The following is a 13,660-nucleotide window of genomic DNA, read 5'->3' on the forward strand; positions in this document are numbered from 1 at the left end:
ATGGTACCACTTTGAAAGTAAATATTTAGAATGGTTAATTAAAAGCACACAGTGTTGGCTGGAACGATAGTGCAGGTCCTGCCTACCCAGGACAATCCCTAAGCACAGCCAGGTGTGACACCAAAACAAACAAAACAAACAACACACAAAACACTAAAACCAAAGCATAAAAAAGGACAAAAATGCTAAAAAAGTGAACATTAAAATGAACAAAAATTCTAACAAATATAACAAAAACACAACTATTTCTGTTCATGTAATCTTACTGAAAACAACAAATCATTGCCAAACTATCTCTTTGAACTAATCTAAAAACATCTCCTTATAAAAAGTATAAAAAATGATGACCATATACTATGGGTCATCATTTTTTAAAATACGGAGACTGTCCTCAATAATAATTATGCATATATGCTCTTTCAATGTAACTTTATTTAACTTAAGTTTTTATAAAGATAATGTTATACCTGGCAACACCACATACCTCTTTTTAACAAAAACTCCATGTCAGTTTTCTAACCTTGCACTATGTATACAGATTTCAAGACAAGAGTACAAACACGAATTAGTATTGCCTGTCACTGACACTGTCATCACTGTCACTGTCCTTGTTCATCGATTTGTTCAAGCGGGCACCAGTAACGTCTCTCAATGTGAGACTTATTGTTACTGTTTTTGGCATATCCAATACGCCACGGGTAGCTTGCCAGGATCTGCCATGTAGTCTCGATACTCTCGGTAGCTTGCCGGGCTCTCCGAGAGGGGCGGAGGAATCGAACACGGGTCAGCTGCGTAAAAGGCGAATGCCCTACCGCTGTGCTCCAGCCCAGTTTGTATTCATTAATATAAAAATGCAATTAAAATTAAATTTGTAGCCATATAGTTCCCCCCATGTGTACATATCATAGGTTAATAGCATTATCAATTTTAAGTTGAATAAACAGGAAACAATTATTGTTTCCCTTGATGAAACAAAAGTATTGGGGAGGGTAAATAGATAACCTTACAAAATTATTTTAAATCACAATTGGCTTCAATTTAAGAGTTTCACATTACATCTGAATAGCAATTAAGAAGTTTCAAGGTAGGCATCTTTGTAGTTTTATATTCCATAGGAGAGTGTTTAGAAAAAAACTATAGCTACGTTATAGCTATGTATATTTGTATATTTTACAGATGTTGCAGTGGAACCAAAATCATAAAATCCTTTTGCAAAGATACTGCTGTTTGTGAGTGAAAGGGTTAAAAGAATGTATGTTTTCTGCAGCTTTAGAATTAAAGGCATAGAATAGTCAGACATTAAAGGCTTATTGACTGTACTGAAAATGTAGTGTAAGAAATAACGGTGTCTAACATAAATTAACTTGCACATGAAATTTATATATGAACTTTAGATTTATAAACAATACATGGAAGCAGTTTACATTTGTTCTAAGAAAGTATATCTAAGATACTCCAAAATATATATTACATGGCTAGTTAAGTTTCCTAATATCTAAAGGACTCATACAATCTAGTTTAGAGGACTTTAAACTCTTTATCTAGGATCACATGCCAGTAAGAGTGCAGAGTGCATTATTTTTCAGATCAGTGATATTTGACAACCATTCAATATGATTCACTGACAATTTCAATGATGTGATTAAGTGAATATGTGAACAGAGATGGCAGCTGAATTTTCACCCTAGGCCTTTTAAAGAATCTCTTTGCATTTTTGGTTTAATAATGCATAATCATGATCATATTTGCATTGTGCTATCTCACTATACATTTGAAGTCACTTGGTAAAAATAGACAATTGGCAGGAACATAGTTATAAAATGTGCAGATGTGCCAGCTAATGTTTATTAAATCATGTGAAATCAATAACGTCTTGGTATATACTCAAAATATATACGTATAAAACAATACTTTAAAAAAAAACTTTAAAATAATTATACAGACCAGGGAGATAGTTCAAAGAACTAAAGCAAAAGCCCAGAGTTTTGTCCCTGTCAATGCAGGCAGGCCTCCCAACCATCACCGCCTGGCTGTAGCTCTAAAGCCCCCCGACCCGTGCAAGAAATGCCAGGTATGGTGGAGTAGAGCAATAGCACAGTGGGTAGGACTTTTGCCTTGCATGTAGTTGACCTGGGTTTGATTCCTGGCATTCCCGTATATTCCCTCGAGCCCTGGCAAATATGATCACTGTGTGAACAGTCAGGAGTAAGATCTGAGCACAACTTGGTATGACCATCGCCTACCCCTCCCCACCGCCAAAAGATAATAAAGAAGAAAAGAATGAAAAGAAAAAAACGACAGGTCTGGCGTTGAAGAATCACCAGCACTCCTGGGCCCAAGAAGTACCCCATGCCAGGTGGAATTCTCTAACTGTTTGGGGGACTTCAAGAAAGAAAAAAAAAACAAATAATGAGGTAGTCCATTCTATGACTTCAGAAAGGTATTGAGATTCATAAAATAGGAACAGAAGCTTGGAAACAAAATGTTCAATGACTGGAATACAGGTATCATAATACAACTAGAGTTTAAAACGCTACGGTGAGGCTGGAGAGAAAGTACAGTGGGTAAAGTCTTGCAGGAGACTGACCTGGGTTTTATTCCAGACACCTCCTATGGTCACCTGAGCACTGCCAGGAATTATCCCTGAGTGCAGAGCCAGGAGTAAGACCTGAACACTGCTGGGTGTGGCCCTCAAACAAAAACAAGTTGAAATCACTTCAATGAACTCTCTTACCCTACTTTTAGTGGCTAAGTTGGAAAAAAAATTCAATAATTATTCAAGTCAGCAGCAAAATGATTAAAAGACTAAATCTGGGAAAGGAAACTGACTGGAGCTTAGTTTTATCTCAGAGGGGAATGTCTACCAATAAATGAATTTTAATGAGTCATTACATCTCTTCATTTGTGAGGAGACGGGGTTAAGGAACTGTAGCGCTGAATCCAGAGTGCCCGATGGACTCCACTCATAAATAGAATGAACCACTCAAGAATAATAGAATGGCTGTGTGAGATGTGTTTTTTGTATTCTCTGGAATTTATTGTAGCCATCCTCAACCAATCACAAATGAATGGAAACTGTGGATACAGTCTTATCTTGAGCTAGTGTGTAGACAAGCATAACCACCTGCTAGAGTTACTCCAGTTCAGGGGATTTTATACTTTCTCTTGTTTGCCTTTTCAAACCACAGTCAATGTTATAACAAATGAGCTTTGCTCTCAGCAAATATTGTAATAAAGGTATCATTGCACTTAGAAGTACCTTCTTCTCAATAAGTGGTTTTGGAAAATAAATTATTGATAGCCGGGCTAACTTACTGCTCAAACAGCAACCACAGGGAATGCAAATCAGGAAATAAATGAGGTGTCAGACAACTGTGATGGCTATTGAGTGAGAAGGGCAAGTTGCTGGGCAGAATGGAGAAAGTAAAGGAAAGCAAACTGATACAGCGGATCCAAGGGAGTTGCTTCTTTAGAACTATAGATTATACTCAAACTAGTCTGAGACTACCACAATGAATACTTTTGTTGAAAGAGGCTTCTAAAAGCCCCTTCAATAACAAGGGAAGGTGATTCTCCCCACCTGACACACCCTGTTTTTTTTTTTTTCTTTTTGGGTCACACCCGGTGATGCACAGAGGTTACTCCTCGCTTTTTATTCAGGAATTACTCCTGGCGGTGCTCAGGGATGCTGGGATATGGGATGCTGGGAAACGAATCTGGGTTGGCCGCATGCAAGGCAAAAACGCCCTACCCGCTGTGCTATCGCTCCAGCCCCCTGGATTTTTCTTTTAGTTTCTGTAGAGACCACTTGGAGGCGAACTCATGTTTCTGCTGGAGTGAAATTAGGGAGTATGCACCAGGGTCTGGTACATTAGATACATGTGTTCAACCACTTAGACACATGGCCAGCCCCTAGTGATTTGGAGGGTCAGGCTCGTAGAACTGGGTGGCTCCTCATAAATTTCAATTCACGATGACCTATTTCTTACAACTCGTCACTGACTCTTTTAGATTCAGAAGCTACTGTGAAAAGTTTGCTTGATGACATCTTAAGATGTTTGGTTATTGGTTAAGGTATTCTATATTCCCTTGTGTTAATTCTTGAAATCCATGACAGTAAATAGCTCATAATCTAATCGTGTTTATTGAAGGGTGTGAAGAATTCATGTCACACCTGGTAGTTCCCAGGGACAACTCCTGACTCTGTGATCTGGTGTCACTTCTAGTGGCACTTGGATGTCCTTGCAGTTTCAGGGGTCAAAAAAATTAACAAAGAATTGTGTGCAAAATCCCCTCCCTTTCCCTGCCCCCCCGCATATTCATATGCAAAAACCAGTAACTGATTAGTCTCATTTCCTTGACCCTGAAAAAGCCTCCAATGTGGCACCATTGGGAAGGACGAGTAAAGAGAGGCTTCTAAAATCTCAGGGGCTAGGGTGAATGGAGACTTTACTGAGACTGCTTGAGAAAATCGATGATCAAAGGGATGATGATGATGATGATGATGATGATGATGATGATGATGATGATGATGATGAATAAAATAGCCTGAGGGCTGCAAAACCTCACCTTGTGAGCACAGGAACTAAAGCCTGATAAGACCTCTACCTGGCAGAGGAGGCTGGATCCCCTTTGAGAGAAACTCCAGCAGGAACAAAGGCCAGGAAAGGAATTTCAAAGACCATCAACTACCCGCAACTCTACTCCCTTGGCAACCACCCTTGCAACCAAGGCTTACCTGGGTGGGAAGCCCCAGAAAAAGCAGCTTGGGAGAAAACCTAGAAAAGCCAACGTGAACAAAGGACGTGCATGCAGATGCTGCCTGAGCCCATGTGTTGTCTGTGCCCAGATGTTGCTGCCTAACGTATGTGGTGCCAAACACATGTGCCACCCACGTCTCCCCTCTTGAGATGTGGGCTTTTATATCTAACGCTGGGGTGTGTACTGCAGCTCCCTCTCCACTCTGGAGGAAATTCCTTTATTTTCTGTCTGTCTGTCTGTCTGTCTGTCTGTCTGTCTGTCTGTCTGTCGCTGTCTCCCTTACCTCAAAACTTCCCAATAAAACCTGGTTTAGACTTTGTTGTTAAGACTCATCCCGGTGCATATGCTGCCTGAGCCCATGTGCCGCCTGCACCCACATGGCCGAGCACATGTGGCGCCCGAGCACATGTGGACATCTCCCCTCTTGAGATGTGTACTTGCATGCTTCCGTATCTACTGCTGGGATGTGCATAGGGGCTCTCTCCGCCCCTGGAGAAGCCTGTGGTCTCTCTCGAGTACTTTACTCTCTCTCCCCCTCCACACCTTCAAAAACCCTCCAAATAATATCTATTTACCTCACAAACAAACAAACAAACAAACACTTCTCCCAAAATTCTTTTCTGTGTGGGACCTGAAAGGTCTGGATGTTCTAGTACTGACTTTCCTTTCCTGCAAGGAGCAAGGCTCACAGTCCAAGATTTTCCCCAGATCTCCCCATGTGACAGTGGTGTGTAGAGAGAAAATTGAAGATTCCCTTCTCTAGGGCTGGCCCTCTCGCCTCCCCACTTCACATAAGTCACCCCAGAGACCCCCACCGGCATCAGTTCTGTATTTCTTGCACTTAAACCTAATATTTCCTATGCTTAAATTACATATGCCTTTTTCTTTTTTTTTTGCTGATCAAATTTAACAGAGATTACTCTATTTTACTATTTTATTACAAAGAACTAAGCCCTTTAAATTTATCTAGGGTTTCTTCTTTCTAACTCAATTATTTCTTCACTTATCTTTTACTTTTTTTCCCTTAGACTGTTTTTCCTTTTCATACATTTATGGCTGAAAGCTTGCAGTCATTTATCTTTTTCTTAATGAAGATAAAAGCAAAGACAAAAAATTAAACCTCTGGGTAAATCCTAAGCAATTTCTCATATTTTTTTTTGTGGACTGCTTTACTTTCACAGAAATATGGCTTTCTACTCTTGATTTTCAATACACTTTAAATTAATCAAACTGAAATTTTAAAGCATTTATTTCCACTGTTACATTATTATTAGCAGAGAACATGTCTTTTGAATGTTCTTTTTGCATACTTAATGAAATTTCACTGCCTGTTAACACATTCATTTATGGCCACTCCCAGAGATAGTGTGCAGGGACCCTCCGGGCTACTCTTGTCAGTGCCCTTGTGGACTAGGTGTATACATGGCAGTGTTTAGGGAATCTGCGTGTCAGGGATCGAACCAAGGACACCGCACAAACAAAGCAGATCTGCTCAACATGTGAGTTCTGCCATTGGTCCACATTCACTGTCATCCCGTTGCTCATTGCTTTGTTCGAGCGGGCACCAGTAACGTCTCTCATTGTGAGACTTATTGTTACTGTTTTGGGCATATCCAATACGCCACGGGTAGCTTGCCAGGCTCTGCCAGGCAGGCATGGTACTCTTGGTAGCTTGCCGGGCTCTCTGAGAGGGGCGGAGGAATCGAACACGGGTTGGCCGAGTGAAAGGCGAAAGCCCAACCGCTGTGCTATCGCTCCAGCCCTGACCCACATTATCCATTTAAAAATGTTTACAGAGGTTGGAACTTTTTTATGTATTTATTTTCTTTACTAAGTTTTCATAGCAGGCAGAAGTTACTATAGTTTGTAAGTTTGCCTTGCTTTTCTATTTCTTTTCTTTTTTCCTTTTTGGGTCACACCCGGCGATGCTCAGGGGTTACTCTGCGTTCTGCACTCAGGAATCACTATCGGCGGTGCTCAGGAGACCTTTTGGTTTTTCTTAAAATCCCTGCTTCTCCCCCCGGGTATCTGTGAGAGAAGGTCATTTGGGCTGAAAACTCAGCCTTGGCAAATAGTTTGATAACCGCTATTCACGGTCTATAGAAGCCACCCAGACACAAGCAGTGTGGGTAGCTACCAGAATGTTCTAAAAATATGTCTAGATCACCTATCTGTAATTGCTTGTCTGTACTATTGAAAGTATGGATTCTTCTGAATCATGAAACTTGCATTTTCACTTATGTTTTTGTTAAAATTCGTACGTGCGGGTTAGGATATAAGCAGATGTAAGCACTGACTATAAAATTTGTGGCTTTTCCCTTGTTCTGGGTCTTGCTTGGGCCAGCGTGCCTAGAAGCTTAACCCCAGCTAGCTGGCTTAATAAACTCCACTTGTGTATTACATTGCTGGCTGAACTCTTTGTGCGGGTTCAGAGAGGGGGAAATTATCGATACCAGACCCTAACAATGTCCCCCAAAATGAATAGCTTCCTGGCATAACCATCAAGGTTGGTTCCATCAGGCCCAGTGAGGAATCGGCAATCTTTGTATTAGATATCATATTTACAATGGCATAACTCAGTGGCATTTTAGCTTCTGTTGGGTTCAACAATTGTCATTGGCAAGATACTGGAGACTAAGTTATCACTGTCCTCTGACCTGCTATACTCTGTGCTGTATTCCAAGTGAGCCATGGCAACTTTTAGATATCTGAGTATATATCACACAACTGCAGCTATGGTTGCTCTCTAGAAGATGAGGTCAGAACTCTCACAAGTTCCAGGCAGCAGCTCTCTCCCTCTGTCTCTTTAAACTGGGAGGTTGTGAAAGCTGTTAACTCACATAAGTCTGCAAATGTTGCCACTCAACGTTAGGTGTTTTAATCTTGCCTCCATTTCTGAACATATTTGCCTCATTAGAGTTTTGTTTTTTGCAAAGGCGATCTATTTCATACCAAGATTTCCAGCCATCTTGCCTTGTGCTTGGATGTTGACTAGCAGCGATACTTTAAAGGACAAGTGATGAAAAGCTCTTTCTTTTCCTATTAGAGACACCAGAGAGATCTACTGATTCCGAGTTCTTTCTACTAAAAATAATGTTTGACTTTTGGAGTGCCTATTTGGATTTAGAGGCATTAGATGAAATTGTAGACTATTGCTTTTTGTGCAAACCCAATTTCTTAGGGAAGGAGGTTTACACATAATGCACACAGCTCAGCTGATAGAAGCATCTATACTTTGGAGTATCAACAGGCAGAAAATCACTATTAAACATATGGTATATTTATGTTATTCATGTCATCAATTTCGTTGCTGCTAAATGTATTGCAGTCTGACAAGGGTGAATTAAAAGGCATAGAGTAAACATACATTTTCATCAACTTTTCCTTGCATATTTAGCAGCACTTCTATTATGCAATAAGTTGTGATATTTTAGTTATTAATAATAACTGCCTGGAATAAAAGTGGAACACTTTAAATACTTTTAGGATTCTCTTTGTTATTAATCTTTCTAGCACTGATCTTTAAAATAACTGTGTTGTTGCCCATTTGGCTTATAATATCTCCTTTATATTAAGCTATTGTCATCTCATTCACAACTAAGTCTGAGCCCTAACCTGAATCCACATATTTTGGTACGTGCCCTTTAACTAACTTTATGGTTTACTAGTATTGGGGAGCAATAAGGAAATAACATTCTTTTTCATTTGTGTTGGGTCAATTAGATTTTAAATAAATATTCTGAATATTAACCCACTCCCTATATAATCATCAATTCCCAGTGAAATGCAAATTTAAATGGCAAAATATTAAATACTATAACAACAAAGTATAATACATCATTATATTATTGTATAATACAAATATTTCTCAACTGGTTCACAAAATTATAAACTGAAAATTTCTATAAATGAATCATATCAAAGGAAGAACATCTCTATCAAAAGTCACCATTCATTGAGTAAAAAATTATATTCCACAGAGAAGGTAAATATATTTCTAATTTAAAAACAAAAAAAGTCAAATCCAATTATAGGAACAACTTACAACTTTGATAAATTTCAAATTAATCTATTTTTAATTTAAACCTTTGGTTTCCTAACTTAGAAATATCTGGTTATTCCAAAATCTGAGACTTTTTTTTGGTTTTAGTTCACACCTAATGGGGCTCGGGGACAAACGTGGGCTCTATGCTCAGCCATCACTCATGGTGGGAATTGGGGGTCATATAGAGTGCTATGGATTAAACCTGGGTTGGCAGCATGCAAAGCCAACCACCTTACACACTGTATAATTTCTTAGGCACAACAGAAGCTTTTATTATGGTTTCTTAATTATCATCCTAGAATTTCCCCCGGTCCAATATTTGAAAGCCAACATTTATTAGATGAAATATCATCTAAGTATGAAAATCACACAGAAAAAATAATAATTTTCACTCAGAGCTATTTTCCCAATCATTTCTTTGATTTTATGCAACCTAATAAAAACAGAGGTGTGATATTAGAAAAAGCCAACAATCGTGCCTAACCAAGTAGGTTAGTTAAAGGATGAAATTGAGATTATTCCTTTTCATTCAGCCCTTCCTTTTATAGAATGGAGAAGATGGTTGGGCCACATCTGCTTTGTTCATGGCTACTCCTGACTCTGTGCTCAGGGATCACTCTTGGTAGGGTTCAGGGGGCCACACGACACATTGGGAATTCAATTTATTTGGGGCCTGTGATTGTTGACTTTTTCTAATATCACACCTCTATTTTTATTAGGTTACATAAAATCAAACAAATTATTGGGAAAATAGCCCTGAGTGAAAATTATGATTATTTTTCCTGTGTGATTTTTCATACTTAGATATGATATCTAATAAATGTTGGCTTCATTCAAACCATATCAACATCATGTTTGAACACTCTTGACACAGAAAAAAACAATCATTAGCCTTGTATAAAAACATGTATTACAAGAAGTACTGCAATAAGGAACTGAGTTCTCCACAGGATTTACTTATGCACCAAATTCAGCCAAATCAAGGAAACACAGAAAACAACTTGAAGGGCTGACCAGGTCTAGATCACACTTCTTCCTGCCCTCCTGTGGCTGATTTATATTAGCCACAAGCAGATCCTCAAGATGTGCAATTCTCTTACTCCTAATAATAACCATTTTGATTTACAAAAAAATAAATAAATAAACTGCTATCTTGCTGTATTTGGGGACAAAGCCCTCGCTCAAATCCTAAGCCTGCTGCCTCGCGGGATACATTCTCAGTCCAGGTCTCCACTTACATTATTTTTCTGCAAGACCCGAAGTGCCTTGTTGACATTGTTCAGGGCATGAACTCTTGTGGATCCTTTTTCTTGTGGCTGAAAACAAAACAAAACAAAAAGGTGTTTACACGGCCGAGCAGGGAGATGGCAATCTACTAGAATGGGAACAATTTCTAAGTCTCAATTCTAAATTAAAGCACTTTTTCCTTCCCCTTTTCTTTTGCTGTTGTTTTGATGACCTGACAGGGGAGGGAAGGGGAACTCAGGGGCAGAGGTGGGGGCATGGGTGTCTCCCCACACACTTGGTTGTGCTCACATACTTGAGTCATTATATTTACCAGGAGTCAAAACCTCATACCTGTAAGGTAAACCCTTGGTCACTGAGCCACATCTCCATGTCCTCAAATTTTAATGTTTCCAGGAAATATGTGTTATGAGGTGTTACTGTAATGAATGAAAGGGCTTTCAGCTAACTGACACTATGGTATTACTTTCTCCGCCTGAATCCATCCTCCTTAGAAAAATGATAGCATGGACCAGAGATATAGTTCAGGGGTTAAGGCACTTGCTGTGCACACAGCCAACCCAGATTCAATCCTGAGCAAAACATATAGTCCCCTGAGCACCACTGGGAGTGACCCCTGTGCACAGAGCCAGGAGAAAGCAGTGTGAGCCAGAAGAGGAAAATCATAAATGAAAGAAAAATGAAAAAAAGAAAAAGAGTAGCAGCTTATTTCTTTGCAAATTTTGTTAGGACCATATATGCATTCTACCACCAAATTGGGCAAGAGAGATTATGATTTCCACACTTGGAGAAAAGTTTAGGAGATTGGCATCTAGGTAAATTTTATAATACCAAAATTCAGAAATGACTTCAAGGAACCACATTAATGTGGAAGTTCTTGGTGACTATTTATGCTCAGGAGTTATCCCTAATGGTGGTTAGGGGACTATATTTGTAGTGTCAGGCACCAAACAGAATTGGCTGCATGCAAAAAAGTGCTTTAATCCCTGTATTATTTCCTTAGCCCTAAAAGGAAACAATTTATAAAAATATTACCTTCATTATCATAGTATTTGGAGTTAGAAATCTCAATTGTCTTTGATTTTCTGCCCCTCACTGTCAATCCTAAAAGACATACATTGTACTATGTAGATAACTTTGTGTTTGTCCTTTCAGCCTTGCCTCAGGGAACTTAGCTTTTTCAGGTTACATCCATCACAATGCTCCTAAGTCATTCCCATTTCTTTGTTTATCTGTAAACTCCTCTCTGCACCCTCCTTCCCAACCAGTTAATCACCCTTTTCCCTAATCAGATTCTTTTAACTTGTAAGATCAGATCCTTCTAGGACATTGAACTTGTATTATAAGTTAAATATTGCTTTTCTCCATCTTTTGCATAGTTTACTTTAAAGCAATGTCCTCTCTGTATGGACACAGGAGGACAGTTAATGTTATACTCTTGTAAATTGGGAGTTGATTGACTCTGAATAATATTTACTCCTGGGCATCTGCTTTCTTGACTCAGTTGCCCTTAGTTCCTAGCACCCCAAAAGCAGGGTCCAGATGAGGGACGGAATGGACCCAGGGCAAGCTGTGAGCTACCCTGGCATTGAAATGGGCCAGGCTAAAGCACCATAATACTCAACTACAAGTTGAGGGCATGATCATGAACAAATGCTGTCATGATCCAAAAGTAACGACGAGATTAGGACCCTGCTGGGGTTAGGAAGATTAACCTAACCTGAGGACTGTGGTCTGGAATATATAGTGAGATGTCCTCAGGAAGAATCCAACTTTAAGTTTGCTATATCTCTTACTGTGCTCATACAGAATGACATTGCTAGAAATATTAGAAGTAGATTTACTACAACTATTTAAATGGATTTAAGCTGAGGAAAGAAACCCTTGTTGGGATCCCATCCCTGAGCAGATTTCCTAGTAATCTGAAGTAATCTCTTTAGATGAGATTTTGTTAATCTCTTGGAGGAGTGGTCTTACCCTTTTTTGTTGATTTGTTAATGCTCAACCCACCTTTGTATCACCACCCTATGTGATTACTATATAAACTAAGACTGTAGGAGAAGTAGGGGAGAAGACACAGAAGCAGAGCACAAGGCAAAAGAGAATCAGGGAATCGTCAGATCCAAGAGCAGGGGAAAGAAAGAGCACAAAGTGAGTGAGAGTCAGAGTCAGAAGTAAGAGACAGAGTCAGAAGTGAGAGAAAGAAGGGCTCAGTAGAGAGAGAAGCAGAAGGGCTGGAGAGAAAGAAGCAGAAGGGAAATGGAGATTGGAATATACTGTAGTTGATACTGACCGGCCTGGCCCTCTTCCTTCCTTCTCCTACCTATCGCCATCGACCTCCCCTGGGGTGAGGGAATCAGCATGACACTACCGAACACAGGTGGCAGGAGAGATAGAGCACTGCTGCCTTTAGTGAATACATAGTATTATCATATTGAAACTAATATTTCCAATGCTCCTTGCAAGACATGAAATAATTCATTGTTTCAGCTGTAGAGTTTTACAAATGTCTCTGCTATTAAGCCTGGAGAATTAACTAATATCTGATTTACTCTTTTAATAATTTTACCTGCACAATCACATATTGTTAAGTCTAGGTATGATGTTGTATGGCAGATCTGTGGAACTTACCACCTTGCACGACCCAAACTACCCATGATTGCAGTTTGGTGGTCTTAGCATATTAAAAATTAAGACTAGGGGCCAGAACATTGGTACAGCAGGTATGGGGCTTGCCTTGCTGACCCAGATTTGATCCCCAGCACCACATATTGTCCCCTGAGCACTGTCGGGAATAATTCCTGATCAGAGCCAGGACTAACACTTGAGCACTTTCAGGTGTAGACCCCAAACCAATAAATAAGATTAGTACCAGAGAGATATTACAGCATGCAGGGGATTTACTTTACATATGGCAAACCTGGGTTCGGTCCCTATTACCACATATGATCCATCAAACCCAACCAGGAGTGATTCCTAAGCGCACAGTGAGAAGTAAGCCATCAGTATCACTGTGTGTACCTCCGCCCCCCATGAATTAAACTTAAAAAGCCATTGTGCATAAGTGGACCATAATAAAATGATGTTCAATATCAAAGGCACTAAAACTTATGAGCAAATCATATCAACTAGAGTACTGAGAAATTTGAGCTGCTTGTTCTGCATGTGGCAGAATATAAGAAAAAAACAAAAATGTAACAAAATGATTTTATTTGAGGGCAGTTCCTACATTGCCATTTACATAAATTAATAGTGAAGGAATAAGTTTTACTGGATTATATAAAACGAGGCTGAGTTGGTTTCTTCTCTGAAATTCTATCAAGGGAAACATTTTTTAAAATTTTTATTGAATCACCATGAGATAGTTACAAGCTTTCATGTTTGGGTTACAATCACACAATGATCAAACACCCATCCTCCACCAGTGCACAGTCCCCACACCAATATTCCTGGTATACCTTCCTTTTCCCATCCTCCCCCTGCCTCTATGGAAGACAATATTCCCCATACTCTCTCTCTTTCTCTTTTGGGCATTATAGCTTGCAACACAGACACTGAGAGGTCATCATGTTTGGTCCATTATCTACTTTCAGCACACATCTACCATCC

General features: G+C 39.5%; 1 protein-coding gene across 1 annotated transcript in view; it reads right to left on the bottom strand.

Annotated features, from left to right (window-relative positions):
* DMD (dystrophin) overlaps positions 1-13,660 on the bottom strand; it is a 2,715,231-nt gene that overhangs the window by 1,876,848 nt on the left and 824,723 nt on the right. The window contains exon 5 of the mRNA XM_055122927.1: positions 10,045-10,122. Within this exon, the coding sequence (XP_054978902.1) occupies positions 10,045-10,122 (78 nt within the window). The remainder of the gene's footprint in view (positions 1-10,044; positions 10,123-13,660) is intronic.

The sequence above is a fragment of the Sorex araneus genome, chromosome X (assembly GCF_027595985.1).
Source record: "Sorex araneus isolate mSorAra2 chromosome X, mSorAra2.pri, whole genome shotgun sequence".
Taxonomy (NCBI): domain Eukaryota; kingdom Metazoa; phylum Chordata; class Mammalia; order Eulipotyphla; family Soricidae; genus Sorex; species Sorex araneus.